At 34.6% G+C, this 21,720-nt stretch overlaps 1 protein-coding gene across 1 annotated transcript in view; it reads right to left on the reverse strand.

Annotated features, from left to right (window-relative positions):
* Nucleotides 1-21,148, reverse strand: part of cntnap5b (contactin associated protein family member 5b) — a 124,909-nt gene extending 103,761 nt beyond the window's left edge. The window contains exon 1 of the mRNA XM_056448563.1: nucleotides 20,726-21,148. Within this exon, the coding sequence (XP_056304538.1) occupies nucleotides 20,726-20,813 (88 nt within the window). The 5' untranslated portion in view covers nucleotides 20,814-21,148. The remainder of the gene's footprint in view (nucleotides 1-20,725) is intronic.
* Nucleotides 21,149-21,720: the final 572 nt, after the last annotated feature.

The following is a 21,720-nucleotide window of genomic DNA, read 5'->3' on the forward strand; positions in this document are numbered from 1 at the left end:
TATTTTGCTTAAAATGCTGATTTAAAGACCACATGATATCATAAACATTTTTTTTTAGATGTTAGCTCTTCACCTGAACCCCTGTGAAAAAAACAGGACCACCTCTTCTCTCCACCCTACCACACCACATGACAATCTCAAAACATTATGTAAATCTGAGTGTGCCTCACACAGGTGAGTGTGCTTGACAAACCACCTGTAGAAAACATGCACTTCTACCTCTCTGACATTTTAACCGACTAGCACATTTGCACCAGATACTTTCTTACAATCACTCCCTATCCCTAAAAAAATGTAGTAAAACAAATAATATTAATAATGTCTTACATTTATAGCGCATTTCTGGACACTCAAAGCACTTCACACATTTTTGGGGGGAATCTCCTCATCCACTACCAGTGTGCAGCATCCACCTGGATAATGCGATGGCAGCCATATCGCGCCGGACTGCACACCACACACCGGGACCTCGGTTTAATGTCTCATCCGAAAGACGGCACTTACTAAGGAGTATAGAGTCCCCGTCTATATACTGGGGCGTTAGGACACACACAGACTGCAGGTTGAGCGCCCCCTGCTGGTCTCACTAACATCCCTTCCGGAAGCAACCTACAGAAGCTTTCTCATGTGGTCTCTAATCCAGGTACTGACTGGGCGCAGCCCTGCTTTGCAATGCAAACGTTGTACATGTTGATTTCATGCTGACTTTAAGGCACCAAAATACGGCAAATATATTTATATTTTCCACAAATTTGTCAGTTTGGGGTTTTATAAAGTAATTTTTTTGGTTTTAGAAATCAAAAGGAAATATCAAAAATACACTTGTGTTTCCTTTACAGCACTTTATCAATCTGTGTCTAGATTTTAGTTACACTACATATTTTTAAAGGTAATTTTCCCCAAATTAGTCATAAATTTCCACTTCAGTAACACACCTCACTTTATAGTTTTATTATCTGTATTGTACATGATTTGTTTAACAGATGGATTTCTTCATAAAGAGCTTTATGTTATAAAAATAAACTTCCTTTCTGGCTGTTCCCATTTTTTTCCGTTTGTTCCTCGCCAGTGGCTTGCTTGGTTTGGGACTTGTGTAGCTGCGCATCAATGGGTTTGCTCTTTCAGTGTTTGGACTTTCAGGATTGAAAATTAAACACACTGAACTGAACTAAACTGAACTTCAACTCTAAAAACTGGACTGACACAGTTTACCAGAACTTCTATGTTAAGCTGCTTTGACAATCTGCATTGTAAAAGTGCTATAGAAATAAAGATGAATTAAACGCTTCACAGTAATTTCTTCTGAAATGATAAAAAGACTGACAAAATGTCTTCTGTAAAAATATTTGACTTTAACACGTCAAGAAATCAACCAAGAATTTGAATCAGACTTAATCCAGTATTCACATTTTAGTGCTAGGAAAAAAATGCCTAATTTGCATATTTGCACACAACATTTGATAAAAGTTGAAAATTGACTTGGAAAATTTAACATAGGATTTTTGTCTTTCCATCACTATTATTTCAAGAGTTCCCACTTAGATATGCTTAGCGTTTATAGCAGGGTTGGCTCCCTGGTCAATAAACATATATCATTCATTTTCTATTCGGCTTAGTCCCTTTATTATTCCGGGGTCGCCACAGCGGACTTTCACAGCTGCAACCCATCTCTGGGAAACATCCATACACTCTCATTCACACTCATACACTACAGACAATTTAGCCTATCCAATTCACCTGTACCGCATGTCTTTGGACTGTGGGCTAAACCGGAGCACCCAGAGGAAACCCACCCGAACGCAGGGAGAACATGCAAACTCCACACAGAAACGCCAACTGACCTAGCTGAGGCTCAAACCAGCAACCTTCTTGCTGTGGGCACTACCTACTGCAACACTGCATCGCCCTGTAATGTACTACAAAAATGTAATACGTCATTTACTATTCATAGGACAGATATATAGACGCATTCGTTGCAGGATTTTAAAGCAGTTTAAGCTGGATATTACGTCATTCAGTGTGACTATGCATGACTTTGCGGAGAGCTTACTAACTATGCTTTGCCTTAAGAACATGTGATGCAACCAAAGTAAGAACACATTTAGTTACAAACTAGCTGGTAGGTACTAAGCCCCTAGTGTGGACTTTATGTTCTAGTTTAAGAAAGAACTTACAAGAAGAACACCCTACCCAAATGTTTAATGGGACTGAATAAATACATTCCAGTAGTGAATAGGGGAGAGCGGGGCACAAAGTAACACTTTTTGGTTTTGGTCAAATAATGAACAAAGTAATAGGGTTACACAAACCATATCTGTTCACCAACAACACACAAGCCTCTCCTACAAATGAGCGCTGGTTGTATGGTCGCCGGACCTATGGTTTCTGTGAAGTATTGCCAAAAGTGCCAGGAGTAAAAATGTTACTATTTACCCCACCTACGGGGCAAGTTGTAACAGACAGATGTTTAGTTGTAACACATGCTTATAAAAGGCAGCTTTTACACAATTAATTTAAATTCAGTTTACTTTAAATAGTATATTTCCTCAGCACTTAACTCAGTTTTATGTTTTTTTATGTCAGTTGTATGTTTTACTTAACTCATATTTATTTATTTATATTTTGGTAAGCACGTTTGGATTTATTTACATTATTATTCATCATTATACAATGTATTTGTTTGCAATATTAGCAATAAAATGTATTTTTTTCTAATTTTTTCATAAAAATTATTTTGTTAGTACAGAGTTTGACTTATTTGTAACACCCTGTTACATCTAACCCGCTGTGTCCTGTTTTCTCCAAAACTGGCCAGCAGTCACTGTGTTTTTTACATCTTTCAAAATGGTTCCATCTTTTAGTCTAGAAGACGGTCGTCACAACAATAAAAGATTTTACTAACATACTTTCACAGATTTAGTTTAAATAAAAATAAAAAAAACAAGTATAATAAAAATACTTCTATGCTGCAAAAATGGTTTCTCCTGTGTTTCTCAGTCAAATTTCTTCGACCTTTTTTAATAATTGGCAGGAAGACGTCAGCCAACACTGTGGAGAAAACTTCGAAAGCATGCCATGGTTGTCACATCCCATCTTCCATGTGTGTTTGTTTTCATCATGTGCTCCTTTGCTCCAGTTCCCGCCATGTCATTTTGTTCATTAGTGTCACCTGAGTTCATCCCCTGTATGTAATCAGTCTCATCATCCCCAGTGTATTGACAGTCCCTGTGTTTATTTATTCACTGTCCGGTATTCTCAGTTGATGTCTGTTTTCACCCCATGTCCTTCCTGTTTTCATCCATGTAAGTGTTATCAATAAATCTACATGTTTTGATGATACTGTGCATTCCTGTAGTGAACCCAGGTGTTACAATGGTTTACCCTAAGTAAATACCTTAAAATTCCGTGTGACATTTTACCCCGCGTTACTTTGTGCCCGACTCTCCTCTACACACGTGAACTCCAAAACTTTCACTAAACAAGTAGACAGACATAAACATAAATAACCTTCCCAGTTTATGAAATAATTTCAATATCCTCAAAACGCAAACAACAACCAGGACCCCGAGCCGTCAAGAGACTCGCGAGCTCATGACTGACAGTCCTGATCTATCAGAGGAATAAAAAAAGACGGTAAGAACAAACCTGAACCAGCCGACAGTACCTTGAAAAACCCTTAATGAGATGCCGTTCAGTCTGTGTTTGTGGGCGTTTAGTCTGCAAAACATATGTTCCGCGACTTCGCAGATATCACCCAAAAAGCACAACAAACTCTTAACAAGCCGCTAATGGCGCTTCACGAATATCGCGGGAAGTTTTGCCGCCGTCCAGAACTCGATCTGAAAGAGAAGCGCTTGTGTAAACACATCTCTCCGCAGTTTTGATGCTCACGTCTTGTGTATTATTGTTTATTTAAATATTGGCCCAATTGGAGGCCTTGATAATGGTTTTATTTCCCCCTTAAACTGAAGAGTGAAAACACAGAGTTGTATTTGGCCATATACTGGAAGCACTAAGCAGTTTCAGCTGTTAAAATATTGAATACTAAACATCGTAGTGCAGATTTTTGTGTAAACTCTGACATTCTTCTAATGTCCAGGGAATCGCAGAGGATCTGAGCTTTGTGTGAACTCATTGCATAATATAATTCTATTAACATTAGTAAAGCCTAATAATAATACAAATATTGTATAACATTTAAATTGAAACATTGTACAGTATACAAAATATCAGTCAAATTTAAAATATTAGCTATAAAATATTTTTCTTTTTACTTTTATATCTGCATAGTAATTTGTATTTTAAATGTAGTGTGTGCACAATATAATTTATTTCTATTTCCTGTTTTTAATAACATTTAATGTATAATATTTGTTATTTATGTAAAATAGTTACAAAAATGATACTCACAAAATCATTTATGCACATAAGAGATCGTGTTATTACTATTATAACTCTGCTCTATGAAAATTAATGTGGAAGTTTTTTCAATCATCCTCACAGTGCAGATCATCTACATTGCTCTCCAGTTCACTGCAGGACTGTAATGAAGCACAGAAAGAGCTGAATCTCTCTCTTGACCTGTGTGTTACTGGTTATTAAGGGATCGTTGAGACATTAAATCAAGTTTATTAAGCTTTATGTGAAGCAGAGTACAAATTACGCAAAAACATGTTTATTTGCTTGTTTCTGACTAAGAAACACAAAAGGAGCTATTTAGATAAATGTTCAGGCTGCTCCAAATGAACAGCAATACAAAGGAAAAGTTTCAAAATGCGTTTTAAAGGCAGAAAAGCCTAAAGCGATATTTAGTCAAATGTCCAAGCTGCTCTGCCAAAAAAAACTGATTACTGATTACTGGTTATTAAGGGAACGTTGAGACATTAAATCATGTTTATTAAGCTTTATGTGAAGAAGAGTATACACATTTGGTAAAATCATGTTTATGTGCTTGTTTCTGACTAAGAAACACAAAAGGAACTTTTTAGATAAATGTTCAGGCTGCTCCAAATGAACAGCTTTACAAGGGAAAAGTTTCATAATGCGCTATAAAGGCAAAATAGCCTAAAGCGATATTTAGCCAAATGTCAAAGCTGCTCAGCCACAAAAACTGATTACTGATTACTGGTTATAAAGGGAACATTGAGGCATTAAATCATGTTTATTAAGCTTTATGTAAAGCAGAGTACACTGAAAAAAGTGTTGCATGCAAAACTGTTGCAAACAATTTATTTGTGTTGAATTTAAACAAACAAATTAAATTGAGCAACGTTCAACTTAATTTGTTTGTTTAAATTCAGCCTAAATAAATTTTTTACAACCACTTAACGTAAAAAAATTTAGTAAATCCAAGGAGTCATTTTTGAATCATTTTTTTCAGTGTACAAATTACGTAAAAACATGTTTAGTTGCTTGTTTCTAATTAAGAAACACAAAAGGAGCTATTTAGATAAATGTTCAGGCTGCTCCAAATGAACAGCAATACAAGGGAAAAGTTTCAAAATGCATTTTTAAGGCAGAAAATCCTAAAGCGATATTTAGCCAAATGTCCAAGCTGCTCTGCCACAAAAAAACTGCATGGTTATAGAGATTCTATATAACTTTTAGTTAGGCTTTTTGGAAGTAAATTTTCTATATTATAATCCAAAACATTTTTAAAAAGCATTATAAAGTAGAAAAGAAATGTAAAAAAAAAAGTTATTAAAGCTGCTCTACTACAAAAATGCAGATATTAAAATTCTAGATAGAATCGTAAAGGAAAAGCGCAAAATAGCTATTTAGAAAGATGTTTAGGCTGTTCTGCCCCAACAATGGATAGCAATACAGAGTGTAAAACTCTAAAAAGCATATAATAAAAGTAGAAAAGCTTTAAAAAGCCAATTGTTCAAGCTGCTGAGCTCCAAAAATGAATGGTAATACAAAGTATAAAACTCCAAAAAGTGTCATAAAATCTGCTTAGTGAACTGTTCAGATTTTTTCTGCAAAAATGGTGCGGATAAAGCTACTAAAAGCATAATAAAAGCGGAAGAGCATAAAAGATCTATCTAGTTTAATATTCAAGCTGCTCTGCAACAAAGTGAGAAACATTTTAAAAGCTTAAAAAAGCAAAAGAGCTATTTAGCTGAACGTTCGTGCTGCTCTGCCTCAAAAAACGGACAGCAACACAAAGCTTAAAGCTCTGAAAAGCATCAAAATGTATAAAAGAGTCTCTTAAAAATGTCTCTTAGCTGAATGTTTATGCTGCTCTACTACAGAAATGACAGTTATACAAGGGAAAAAGCTACAGAATGTTTCATAATAGTGGTTCTACCACAAAATTGGACTGCAATACAAATTTTGAAGCTCCAAAAAAATATATAAAAAAGCACAATAAAAGCGGTAAAGCACAAAAATAACTATTTATATGACTGCTCAGACCGCTCTGCCACAAAAAAATGACATTAATACGAAATATAAATCTCCAGAAGCATCGACAACAAACAATAAAGTAGAAAAGCAAAAAATAAAACAAGATAAAATGCTTGTTAGCTGAATATTTATGCTGCTCTATGACAAATGAATTGTGATAGAAAGTGCAAATCACAAATAAAGTGGTGATATAAAGTAATCATCTTCAAAATAAACCATAGAAGGGTTATTTAGACAAATGTTAGACAAGCTGCTCTGCCTAAAAAAATGTGCCAATTTAGAGAATAAACCTGTAAAACGTATTGTAAAGGTCACAGAAAAAAATGGAAGCCAATACAAATGTAAATCTGAGGGAATCATAAAAACAGAAGCATGAGAGAGCTGTTCTGCCACAGAAATGCAGAGCAGTACAGATTTTAAAGCTCCAAAAAGCACCATAAAAGTGGTAAAGGTATAAAAGAGCTATTTAGCCAAATGTTCAGGCTGCTATTACACAAAATAGGTTAACTGTACAGATGTTAAAGCGCTACAATGTACACTGTAGAAATTGCTGGGTTCTTCACAATTGATTTGTGTTGGGACAACATAAACCATTTAAGTTAACTTAATAGTTTTTACACATTTAAGTGGATTGAACATAAAACAATTAAGTTGTCCCAGCCAAATCTCAAGAATTGTGTTGTTTCAGCTCATTTTAAAAGTAGTTTGAACAAGGAACTAAAAATATAAAAGACTGTATAAAAAAGCTATTTAGCCAAATGTTCAGGATGCTCTTTCACAAAAGGGGTTAACTGCACTGTAAACAATTGCTGGGTTTCACACAATTTCTTTATGTTGTCCCAACACAAATCGATTAAGTTAACCTAATTGTTTTTACAAATTTAAGTGGAATGAACATAAATCAATTAAGTTGTCCCAAAAATTGTGCTGATTTAGTTCATTTTAAATATAAAGATTAAACAAGCAGCAAATATCATTTTTTTTGATTATGTACAGACTTTAAAGCACAATGCATAAAAGAGCTATTTAGCCAAATGTTCAGGCTGCTCTGCTGCAAAATTGGATGCTATGCAGATTTAACTGCTCTCAAAAACAACAACAAAAAAAAAACTTTTTAGTCAAATGTATTAGCTGCTCTGCCAAATGGGATACATATATGGATACGATACATATAAAAAATTAAAAAGAGCTATTTAGCCAAATGTACATGCAAAAAATGGACGCAATGCACATTTTTAAACTCCCATAAAAATTTGATTAAGTTAACTTAGGTTTTTTTGTTTTTTTTTTTGTGGATTAAACAAAACAATTAAGTTAAAAAAACCTCAAGAATTGTGTTGATTCAGCTCATTTTAAATAAGTAGATTAAACAAGCAGCAAAGATCCTTTTTTTGAGTGTGTACAGATTTTAAAGCACCACAATGCATAAAGGAGCTATTTAGCCAAATGTTCAGGCTGCTCTGCTGCAAAACTGGATGCTATGTAGATTTAAATCCCCCCACCAACAACAACAACAACAACAAAAAAAAAAAACGCTTTTTAAGCAAATGTTAAAGCTGCTCTGCCAAATGGGTACAGGTATTAAAACTCACAAATTAAAAAAGCTAGTTAGCCAACTGTACATGCAAAAATGAACACAATGCACAATTTTATGCTCCAACAAAACAAAGCTAATTAGCTAAATTTGCATGTTGGTCCGCTATAAAATAGGTGGTGGATAAAAAGAATAAAGTGGCAAGAAAAACATTATAAAAGCTATCGAACAAATATTCTTAAGAATTGTTTTGTGTCTACTTTATCAATACAGTTCGAAATTTGTATTTTTTTAAAAATATATTTTAACATTAATCTGAGCAGTAGTAATTTACTAATTTTTTAACTAAGCTTGCAGTAAAAAAAAAAATAGCTATTATTATTGTTTAGTCGTCAAATAGCACACTGTAAAAACTGCTGGGTTTTGTACAATGACTTTATGTCCTCCCAAAGCAAATCGATTAGTGGTTTGTACATTTTTTTGTTGATTGAACATAAAACAATGTAAAGAAAACTCAAGAAATGTGTTGTTTCATCTCATTTTAAATAAGCAGTTTGAACAAGGTTTCCCAGTGCTGGGTTGCGGCTGGAAGGGCATCCGCTGAGTAAAAACATATGCTGGATAAGTTGGCGGTTCATTCCGCTGTGGCGACCCCTGATAAATAAAGGGACTAAGCCGAAAAGAAAATGAATGTGTTTGAAGAAGCAGCAAAAACATTCTTTTTAAGTGTATTATACTTTGGAATGTCGGGACTGACCAATCAGTATCAAGTATTCCAGAGAGCTGTGCAATAACCCTGCATAAAAGAGCTATTTAGAATGTTCAAGCTGTTCTGTCACAAAAACAGACGCCAATATAAATCTCAAAGGAATCAAAAGGCAGTCCATATGACTCACAACGTGCATTTTATGAGGTCACAGAATAGGTTTATGTAATACAGAGACGGAACAAAAGTTGTTATTCAAAGAAAGTATTGCTTTTTCTTCCACAGAATAGCAGCAGCTATCGATTCTTAGCACGAACTGCATTCAAACACTTCTGAGCTGATTTCAAATCAGTCAACATCTGAATGAGTTTAAACATATAAAGCAGCATTTTATTGAAGACTGAGGTGGTTTTTGGTACTTTAATTATTAAAATCGGATTATTGGTGTCCTTGTAAATGTACTCACTGATAAAATCAAGTGATATTTGGCAACTATGTCACGTCCCGAATGTGCTGTTATAGCTTTTGTCCGATGATACTTTCAATTAAAATTATAAAACCAGCTGATGACCAGCAAAAACAAGGCAAGAGTTATTCTTCAAGATGGCTTTCATTCTTATATTCTGCTAGTTTAACTTTTGCAGTAAGGCAGACTTTATAGAGTTTCTCTAGTGAACAAAAAAATGTGTTAAAGTCTTTCATTCCAAATGCGATCAAAATAATTAATTCAGCCAGTGTTTAACCCAACTGTGTGGCAGGCATGAATTGTGTTTCTTTTTTACGTATTTGATGATTCTGTTTTTTATGTTGCATTTAATTATTAATTTGCTGTGTTGGTTGAGCCAAAGACAATTTTCCACTCAGGTGGACGATAAAGTAAAACAAACAAACAAGCCTAAACCAGCTCAAACCAGCAAGCATGGTTCATAATGGTGTTTTTTTCAACAGGGGAAACCATTTTCTCTCAAATGTGCTAGAACATTTCTCAAAAATTCAGGAACCGATAAGCAATAAACTGAATTAACCTTCCTGTTGTGTTCGGGTCAAATGTGACCAATTGACAATTTCAAACACTCATTAATATTGTGTTTTACATCTGATTGCCTCAAGGCCTTATGATATCCTCCACACTATGCACCTGAACATATAAAAGTGATGATCATCTCTTTCATTGAATTTTGAGTGTTTTAATCAACCTAGTTACACCTGTGGTGTTCCCGGTCAAAAGTGATCGTCATAGGAAATGAATGGGTATCCAGACTATATTCATTCATCAGACAAAAAAACAGTTCATTCGTACTGATGTATGATTTTTAAAGGGAGGTGTGACACCCAGCCCCACCCCTAAACCAACCGACATTGGGGATAAGCAAATTGTACTAAATTGTATGAATGAGATTGTATGAATTCACACAGATTAGCCATTAATTCATTAATTCAATGTATTGCCATGAGATAGCGTTGGATCCTCCAACGTGAATCAACTTCCTGATAAAACAATATATCATATTTTATGATACAGACAGGTGTCTGTTATATGAACCCATCTTTCTTTCTTTCTTTCTTTCTTTCTTTCTTTCTTTCTTTCTTTCTTTCTTTCTTTCTTTCGTCAAAAAGCACCATAAAAGTGGTAAAAGTATAAAAGAGCTATTTAGCCAAATGTTCAGGCTGCTATTACACAAAATAGGTTAACTGTACAGATGTTAAAGCTCTACAATGTACACTGTAGAAATTGCTGGGTTCTTCACAATTGATTTGTGTTGGGACAACATAAACAATTTAAATTAACTTAATAGTTTTCACACATTTAAGTGGATTGAACATAAAACAATTAAGTTGTCCCAACCAAATCTCAAGAATTGTGTTGTTTCAGCTCATTTTAAAGTAGTTTGAACAAGCAACTAAAAATATAAAAGAGTGTATAAAAGAGCTATTTAGCCAAATGTTCAGGATGCTCTTTCACAAAAGGGGTTGCACTGTAAACAATTGCTGGGTTTCACAAAATTTCTTTATGTTGTCCCAACACAAATTGATTAAGTTAACCTAATTGTTTTTACAAATTTAAATGGATTGAACATAAAACAATTAAGTTGTCCCAAAAATTGTGCTGATTTATAGCGATGGATCCTCCAACGTGAATCAACTTCCTAATAAAACAATATATCATATTTTATGATACAGACAGGTGACTGTTATATGAACCTATCTCTGTTTCTTTCTTTTTCTTTCTTTCTTTCTTTCTTTCTTTCTTTCTGCTAATCTTCGTTCAGGGTCTAGCAGGAGAACTTTTAGCTTATCTTAGCATCAATTATTTAATTGGAATGCAGTTATCACCTTGCTCAAAAATGACCAAAGCGCTAGCTAGAGTGCTAGTTCTGCGTCCATGCTCACCATCTATACCCTCAGTCATTATTCCTTATATTAGTACACTAATATAGTCTAATTGAAGGACTGAATGAAAATTCGAGCACTCAATACACAGGAAAATATACCATTTTGTTTGTGCTTTGCTGGTTGATAAATCATTCAGATGGATTAAAATGTCAATTTCTTTGGTCAAACCCTGTGATAGTTAATTTAGCGAGCCGTCTATTAGTAACAAAAGAAAGTATTTTGATTTCTTTCATCTATTGTTCATTTTGTAAACATTTTCAGTGCCTATTTGTATTTTCACTGCAGTTATTTATATGTAATTCTATAAATTCATGTTGAACAGTACTTTGAGACATTGTTCACAGCTAAACAATGTTGAATAAAATGTTGGAGGTGAAAAATGTTGTTTTTTTTGTGCTTATATACAGCCAGAGCAGTTAAAACAGACCGGTCAATTTTGACCGGGAACACTAAAGTAAGTGGTGGGATGTGAACACGACACAAAGGTTAATTGAAACATATTTAAGAAGAAAGACTGAAATAGTATTTTCATTTTCTATGCCTCATTGTGTAAAAATGTGGGAGCGTCTTCCAGTTGTGCGACCCGACAATCATTTCAGATTTAGAAATCCAAACCTGCTAATGATGTGTGAACACGACTTCAACAAACTGGCGTCTTTTGGGAGGCAGTGGAAACTGTTCCTAAGTGATTTACACTGACATTGACGCTGATTTACTTTTAGGCTCTTTTTTGTGTTCAGAACATTCACATTTAAGACACTGAATTAGTTTAGACTGGTGATATGTTCAACTGCGAACAACACGTCCCTGAGCGCCGTAACGACATCTCGAATAAAGGTTTGCAGCTTTACAAGGTATGCAGTGATCTGAAAAACACTAAGCCTAATTAGCACACAACATACCATTGGTATACTACAGTATTTACAGCAGAGCCACACAGAAATGCAGGTGGATTGTATTTGCAAATATTATAGTAAGCGTATACAGTACCACATGGAAAAAAAATTATGAATCGTCAAATGTTTGTATAGTTTTGATAATAATTATAAACACAAAATGGAAAATGTATGAAAATATTGGAATTGCTTGTATAATATAATATAATATAATATAATATAATATAATATAATATAATATAATATAATATAATATAATATAATAATTTCAAGAGTTCACATTTTGCTGATGATTTATAATAAGCTTGTTTGACATGCAAGGGATCCTCGAGCCCAGGGCTCCCATCGTTCACAGGGCGAGAGGGGAGATTGAGCTCGGGTAGATCTCAAAAACTCCCCGCCTATGTGGCTAAAAGTGAACTGTTTTAAGAAGGAAAAATACTGATGCAGGGAGCTAGACTATGGTGCCTATTTGGTTTATGTATGACGTAAGGTGGGAAGAAACAGGGGAACCTAGAGAAAACCCACATGGACAGAAATCTGCACAGAAACGCCAACCAACACGGCAAGGACCACAGCCGGTGGTGTTCTTGCTGTGGTGCAGCAGTTCTAACCACTGTGCTGCCGAGCCGCCCAATCAAAGTAAAGGGAGGGAGAAGAAAGGGAGGGAGAAGAAGGGGAGGAAGGGAGGTTTCTTGCAGACGAAGATGGTTGTGGAATCAATTCTGTTGTTTATTTATAATGACTTAGGAATCATCTGATTGGAGGATCACGCATCAGCTAATGCGGGACTGGCTGTGGTCAATCATAAGCATGTGATCTTCTCGAAATTAGTTTATAAATAAACTTCACATAATATAATAACGTATATATAATAAAAATGTATAATGTAAAAATATATTTACATTTCTACAATTTCATAAACGATTTTCTTTGATTATTTAGATTTTATATTCCTTAAAATGTGTTTGTTTAATATTTATTTTAGCAGAAAATGTCCTTATGTTAAATACTATCAGGAATATTTATATCTGCATTTCAGCTGGTAATTTATCATATAAATTCTAAAATGAATTTAAAAAACACACACACACACAAAATGCAAGTTATCATCATTTTATCACAACAAAATTATATTTAATTAATTTGTACAGTATGTAAATTTTCACAGTATGTCTGATAATATTTTTTCTTCTGGAGAAAGTCTTTTTTGTTTTATTTTGGCAAAAATTAAAGCAGTTTTTAATTTATTTTTAAATTTAGGGTCATTTAGGGTCAAAATTATTAGCCCCTTTAAGCTATATTTTTTATTCGATAGTCTACAGAACAAGCAATCGTTATAAAATAACTTGCCTAATTACCCTAACCTGCCTAGTTAACCCTAACCTGCCTAATTAACCTAGTTAAGCCTTTAAATGTCACCTTAAGCTGTATAGAAGCCTCTTGAAAAATATCTAGTAAAATATTATTTACTGTCACCATGGCAAAGATAAAATAAATCAGTTATTAGAAATGAGTTATTAAAACTATTATGTTTAGAAATATGTGAAAAAATATTCTCTCCGTTAACCAGAAATTGGGGAAAAATTAAACAGGGGGGGCTAATAATTCTGATTTCAACTGTATATATAAACAACTTAGTACTTTAGTAAACAATCTTGCTATGTTGCGATAAAATTGTGTTAACTTGCATTTTTTCATGCAGTATGCATTAGTGAATGGAATGCTGCCAGTTTTAAGGAAACTTGGACCACTGATGCTAACAATCTGCTTCTATAAAAAACAGTTGTTTGTCAATATAAGTTTTGCATCATTAGAAAATAAAACAAACTTGTTTATATACTGCATATCTTGTTATTTCACTGTTTCCAGCATCCTACATGCAACGAACCAAACCTTCAGGGGGCCCTGAAGACGAATTCAAACTTCATTACTTATCTTTTGATTAACGCTTCGGAATTTCCTATGGAATTTGCCACTTATTAAAAAACGAGACGCTCCTTGGATCTCACAGAACAACTAAGAATCTTTCCTCTTTTTTTCTTCATCGTCGTCTTCTCATTTTTTTTCTCCCCAACCCACGCATCTATCAGAATAGATTTTCTGCCATTTATTATGCGCCTTAAAATACCCAATGGCGCTGTCGTGATAAACACTCACCGGCGGTGAAAATCAGCCAAATGTACGCAAGTTAAAGGCCATTTAGGGGCAGGATGGGAGTTTGTAGGTGGATAAAGGTTTGTCTTGAACTTCTAAGGTCAGGCTTTCACATCAGCTATGGATCCGCCTCTTGTTTGGGGCCGAAATTACAGCTGACACATGTGCTGACAAGATCGAGGCAATTATTGAGTTAGACAATGATCTACTGTACAGTGCAAGCGCTGCGGTTTTCTTTCCTAGACAAGGAGAGAGAGATGTTTGAGCGTTACAAGGCCAGAAGAGATACCCTGACTGTCCGTGAACTAGCCGGTCTTTTGTTTTTGTTCTATATTTTAAACCACTTAAACGTCTTTCTAATCGAATGTGTGGGGTGGCAAACAAGAAAATATTGATCGGCAAGAAAACAAAAAGGCACTTGGAATGAGAAGTATATTAGTGTTTTGTTATTTGTAGCTTTAAATGCTTGATTCTGATTGGCTGTAAATGTTATAACAGGAGTTCATCGATCCTGTATGTGGTTTAACCTTATTGTTAATCAGGACAACAAATTGCATCAAAAGATGTTAGCAATATGTCAAATTAGCAATGTGCTCAAACATGCTAGCATTGTTGCAAAACCGGCTAGCAATGTTAAGGGATAGATATTAGCAACATGCAAAATCATACTTGCAAATGTGCTTGCAAATGATGTAGTAAAGCAGGCCAACTGCATGCTAGCAACAAGAAAGTAAATGCTAGTTATGTGTAAAACACAGTCTGATCTCACAAGGAAACGTAAGTATTTTATATTTTGTCAAATGAAATTGTACGATTTTAAAAAGGAGGTGTGGCACATAACCCCGCCCCTAAACCCAACCGTCATTGGGGGATACGAAAATTGTACCAAACTTTATGAATGAGATCGTATGAAGTCACACGAATTAGCCACTTAAAAAAGTTACGAATTGCTGTAAGATCTTGTTCGTAAAACCACTATTGCTATACTAGAAAGTGAAGACCTTAACTTCAAGGATTTCTGATCTGGCTTCGCAAGCCAACATCAAAATTTCATGCATGTTTAATATTGCTGTTGCTCTGCCACAATATGCTAATTAAAATATGCTAGCAGCAACTTGCTAAATTTTACAATGTGCTGAAACAAGCTAACTATGATATAAAACACCTTATTTATTTAAAAAATGCTAATAACATGCTAAATAGTTTGTGTTAAAAGGCTAACAATATATTAAAACTACTAACTGAACAACACGATAGCAAATGCTAGCCATGTGTTAAAGTTACTATTGCTACTAAAAGGTTAACTTCAAACTTTTTTAAACGTTCTGGTCAGACTTTACGAAGCCAATATCAAACTTTTTCAACTTAGCCTTATTCATGTCTTTTAAAGACAAGAAACTGTGTATTGTTTTTAAAATTCAATATTACAAGTGTGTTTTGTTTAAAGTTGCCAGTGATGCTGAACTTAATATTTTAGTCACTCTGACAAAGGCTAATAAACAACTAGAAAAGGCTAATTTGTGTTTATATGCTAAACAAAAGATGCTAACAATATGTGAAATCATATAAACAATGTGTCAAAGCATGCTCGCAGCAGTCAAAGACATGCTAAAAGTATGTTAGCACTTTGTAACTGTTAGCATTGTGTTAAAATTACCACAACTTTAAACTGAACACTTTCAACTTTCTAAAAGGCAGCATCATGCTTTATCTAGCTAAGCTTAGTCATGCTAAAACTGAACAACATGATAGCAAATGCTAGCCCTGTGTTAAAATTACTATTACTACTAGAAGGTTAACTTTTAAAGCTTCTTCAAACGTTTTGGTCAGGCTTTATCAAGCAAATATCCTTTTTCTGCTTTGCCTTGTTAAAAGACAAGAAAGTGTGTAGTGTTTTTGACATTAAATAGTGCAAGCGTGTTTTGTTTAAAACTTCATTTTTGATTTCAGTTGCCAGTGATGTTGAACTTAACATTTTAGTCACTCTGACAGTTGATGTACCACTAGAAAAGGCTAATTTTTGTTTATATGGTAAACAAAAGATGCTAATATTATGTGAAATCATACAATGTGCCAAAATATTTTTACCGTGTGTTTATATTCAGATCAAATATGCAAATCAAAAGTGACTTTCTTTTTCAATTAACATTTCATTTGTGAATCCAACTAAATATTCTGGTGTCTTCAAAAATCTGATCTATAACTAGCAAAGCCTAAAAGGTAGTCAATGTTAACTAGAAAGATGCTAGCCACAACTTAACCCTACAGAAAAAAAAACAGCTTAAACCAGCCTAGGCTGGTTGGCTGGTTTTAGCTGGTCGACCAGCCTGGTTTTAGAGGGGTTTTAGCCATTTCCAGCCTGGTTTCCAGCCATTTCCAGCCTGGTCTTAGCTGGTCAGGCTGGAAAATGACCAGCTAAAACCAGCTTGAGCAGCCTAGACAGGCTGGGAGCCCAGCCAAAACGAGCTACTGTATGTCCAGCTTAAACCAGGGTGGTCAAGTTGGTTTTAGCTGGTCAACCAGCTAAAACCAGCCAACCAGCCTAGGCTGGTTGAAGCTGGATTTTTCAGCAGGGAATTCATGCTAGCAACGTACTTAAACATGCTAACGATGAGGAAAAACATACCAGCAATGCTCAGATATGCTAACAACATGCTAACAGAATGTTAAATATGCTAGCAAAGCTTTAAAAAAAACTTCAACTACTTCAAGCTACTTCAACAAGACACAAACTTAATCTAGCTAAGTTTAATAATACTTTAAATGTGTTAAATAATGTTTAGTGTATCGTCAACAACATAAAATACAGAAAATAAAAATGGCTTCAAACTTTTGACTTCAGTTGCTAACTGTTAAATTATGAACATCTTATCTATCACTAGAGAAGCCTTAAAAAAGTCAAGGTTTTCAATATGCTAAGCAAAAGACGCTAGAAACATGCTAAATCAAGCACTCGGTGTGCTATAACAAGCACTCAAATGTGGTAAATCATTCTAGCAATGTGCTAGTTACATGTTTGCAACTACAATTTCTCAAGCCAGCCTCAGAAATGTATTGTGTTAGTTACGATAAAGCAACAACAACAGTTTACTCTGTATTGTTTTTGACATAAAATAATGTGAACTCAAAATAATTGCGTCACAAATACCTTAATTTTAACAGTAATAACATATTTTATGCACAATGTATTTTATGCCTGGATTTCACTTGACGTTGAATGTCACTTTTAGATCCTGAAGCGCCAACCTCGACTCTGTGACCTCCTTATTTTAACGATTTAAGTGCAGAATAAGGTCCCGGCAGATTTTTCTAAAGTCTGGACCTTCCAGATCAGGTAATTAAAAGGAGTAATTGACTTTTTTTCAGCTGAACGCTGTCAGGCATGTTCGATCAAAGCGGAGAGAGGAAATCTAGGCCACCAACCACGGGCTCTCTCAAAGACACTTTCCCCTCATTAGATTTAATAGACTGCAACGTTTCCACCTCGCAAGAATCCATATCTCCAAATCAACACTGTAAATAAAGTATACAGAGGCGTTGTTATTTTCGACACCCGTTTCCAGGCCCCGTTCCAGTTCCGCATTTCATTAGGAGACTCGCTTCTATCTTTCTGCAATCTGTTGTATGAAGAGTTTGTTAATTATAATTTGTGCAACCTAATGGGTTATGAGAACGCCACGGTTAGTGCGGTTATTAATATCAGCGCTTAACCACAGATGGTTTCGTGCCTGCAAAGTCCCGTTGCCTTCTGTTGGATCTCTAATCTATAATTATTATCTAACACTAATATTTATTTGGCTGGAAAGGCGCTACTAATTATGCCACAAACGTGAAGCCATTTACAGTCAAGGATGAGGCCGTTTGGAGTTTATCGATGACCACAGAATGTGACGACGAGTCGTTCGAAGGTCATATTGAAATGTAAAGACGTTTTAGTCAGGTTACGATTTCGATTTTTGCAATTTTGAACAAATTTGACATCAACATTCAACATAAATGATAAATAAATATGATAAATCAAACAACAAAAAGGTGTCACGTTTTCAGACATTTTTATGTTCATTATTATGAATGTCTTTACTTTTCTTTGTTAACATTCGTCATTGTGGCCAATTGGCAGTTTCCAAAAAATAAAAGCTCTATATGACAAAATCTGTATTTGAAATTTGTAAAAACATTATCAGACTATTATAATATAACGAACATTAACATTTAACTATACAGTATTTACGCTTACAGAAGACAGTTTGCATAACGTAAATGCCAAGAAAAAATCGTATAACTTTGAATAAGAATTAATATCGTGGAACACCAAAACTTTACATCAAGCCACTTATACAAAACACAATCTCGCGCAATCTGTACCTTTTTGATTTGTTGGCTTATTCTTATATTTGTGCACAATTTTATTCATCACCCCATTGACTGTTTGGTTTAGGGGTGTTTTTTTAAGCCTAACCCTAACCCACCTCCATTGAAAAATTTTACATTTTACGAATTATATTATATACGTGCAAATTAGCCACTTTTCAGACAATACGTAAAATGTTTCCTTGTAAAATTGGTTTGGTAATACTTATTTGTCAGCAAGATGTTTTCACTCTATTTAACAGAAATTATGTATCATCACTTTATACTTTCTATATTTTAATAAATACAGATAATTTTGTTTTGTTTTGCATTTTTACGATAAGCCTCAAATAATGACGGAACATACTTTTCACTAAAATTATTTGAAACGTTAAAGTAGGTCCTTTACTTGCATTTAATATTCTTTCTATGTACATAAAATTGGACGCAGACACTAACGTGGGGTGCTTCGTATTTGATCCATATATAATTTTGACATTTGACTTTTCAATGATGCATATGCTCTAGCATTAAATTGGCCTTGATTCCAACCTGCCAAGTTTCCATTTATTTACTTATTTATTTCAAATCGATGTTAGGTTTAAGCTCATATGCAAATAAGCCATGAATGATTTGCATATTCATACCGGACAACCTCAATCTTCCTCAGAGAGTGATGCAAATCTCAGTTTTACAGAGAGCTATATATGACTCATATTTACATTAGTCTGCGCCAACAGTCACGTTGCCAGACATATTATTACTTCTTTTGGCTGCTTTGCCAGCTTTTCATACCATTTAAAAATCGACCCATCAAACACAAATCAACCAAAAGACACTAAAATATGCAGTCGGTTATAAATGCGCAAAAAATGGCTGTTCAAATTATGATTCCAGTTCTCCCCAAGCCATTAATCCCTACTGCTAAACTTTGTTTTACCATTATTATTTCTGAATAATGTCCTCCTACGAATTACATAAATCTTCATAAGAGCCACTGATGGTATGTTTAAGGCCCTTGAACAAGCTCTGTGGCTCATTTAGATGTCAACGGCGTTGATCTGCACGGGAAAACAGCGCCTCCTAGCGGTCACTTTTCACTCTAAAACACGATCCGTAGAAGTCTGGCCTTACATTTTAGTGATCAATAAATGATTGATTTATTGAATTACTTATTTATAAGCTTCTGTGTATTTAATTATCGCATTACATGCTCATAAATCGCCTTTAGAAAGTCTAGTAAGCAGAAATCAAAAGATCTGGAAGAAGTGTTGCTTTCTCTCTCTCCCCAAATGCCCTCATTAGTTCAGTGGCAGCACTTTAAATATGCATTTAATTAAACACAGAGATGCATACATAAATACGTAGTGTACCAAAGCATTAAAATGTATGCTTAAACAGGTTTAAAAAACGCTTGGGTGAAATAAAACTTTTGTAAGCAATTATTATTGCTATTAATATTCCTAATTAACAACAAAGTCACTTGCAGAAAATAAATGAGCCAGGATTTGGACGTATCTATCTATCTATCTATCTATCTATCTATCTATCTATCTATCTATCTATCTATCTATCTATCTATCTATCTATCTATCTATCTATAGCTAGTTGCAATTTTTTTTAAAATTAATACATAATAATTCAATCTAATTATTAGCCTGTACAATATTAATACATTTGTGCTTGCATTTCCTAATATACATAAATATATAAACTTACAACGATTGTAAAACATGCATACATTTTAGGTAAATATTCTATATAATATATAAAATAATTTAGTTGACAGGTTTAATTTGACAATTTTAACTATACAAAAATATTGAAAGTAATAACTACAGAAATGAAAAAATATATAACAAAAACTACCATATATTAATTAATAAGTATATGTGATCAATGATTGATTATTATTAAACTCATACAAACGCAACAGTACAATATGCAAAAATATATATAAAAAACAATATACAAAAATAAATATAAAACTGAGGGGGAAAAAAACACTGTTTTAATAAAATGCTTGGTCAAATATGGACAAACGCAGGTTGGGTTAGGTTAAAAAGTGTCATTTAAATTTACATAAAAAAAACTTAACCCAATGTTGGGTCAAATATGAAAAACCCCAATGTGGGGTTAAGATAACCCAGCATATTTACAGTGTGTTTCATCAATAATTAATAAATTCTCATTAGATTTTATTTTACATTTTTTAATTAAAAAAAAAAAAAAAAAAAAGCTTGATTAAATGTCACAGTTAATGAATGTAAATACACTCACAGTTATTGGCTGCCAGCGTGGTGCGTAGCGCGCAGAAGAGCGCGAGCGCGTGGAGACTCAGCGCGTCCATCATCCCCAACACCATCATTATTTTTCTCCAAATGCACAATGTACGCTTTTATCCAAGTAGCACTATATTCCCAGGCAGCGTTAAAATAGCTCCAGGAAAAAAACAGGACAGTTCGGGATCGGGTCCAGCTGCTCTTCGGCTAGTCTGTCCAGAGATGAGTCGAATCAGACACTCCCCCCATAGTTGCTCTTAAAGACATACGCTGGGCTCTTTCCCCAAGACTTTTATTTTATTTTATTTTTATTTATTTGTTTGTTTGTCAGGGTAGTCTTCAGATTCAAGTCATGTTATTCCGAACTGCGCGGGTCCAGCTGGAGTCACTGAGGTAAAAGCGCGCGAAGACTCTGCGTGGAGAAGCTGGAAGCCGAATGATACGATCTGTGGAAAGCAGTTGAGTTTAGAGAGAGAGAGAGAGAGAGAGAGAGAGAGAGAGAGAGAGAGAGAGAGAGAGAGAGAGAGAGAGATTTTCAGCACCACACATGTGGACAGCAGCGCTCACAGACGCGCGCTCCCGCTCGCGGTCCCGCGCACTAACATTTTAATCGACTGGAATTGTCGTCTGTGTTTCAAATCTCCATCAAATGTTTCCATAATCGCCTGCCACGATATTAAATAGATTCAGGAACAACATTACAGGCGATCAGGGCACAATATTTAACTTGTAGGTATCGACAAGAATGACAAACGTCTAGTTTTCTAAAAGCTTACGTTGTACGTTTAACACACAAATACACTTCATTAAACGTGTATTATACACGCAGACATCACTTTTTTGGGGAAGGACACTGTATAGCAGGGGTGTCAAAGTCAATTCCCGGAGGGCCGGAGCCCTGCAGAGTTTAGTTCTAGCCCTGCTTCAACACACCTATCTGTAGGTATCAAACGAGCCTAAAGCACTCAATTAGTTTGATCAGGTGTGTTTAAT

The sequence above is a fragment of the Danio aesculapii genome, chromosome 22 (assembly GCF_903798145.1).
Source record: "Danio aesculapii chromosome 22, fDanAes4.1, whole genome shotgun sequence".
In the NCBI taxonomy this organism is placed as follows: Eukaryota; Metazoa; Chordata; class Actinopteri; order Cypriniformes; family Danionidae; genus Danio; species Danio aesculapii.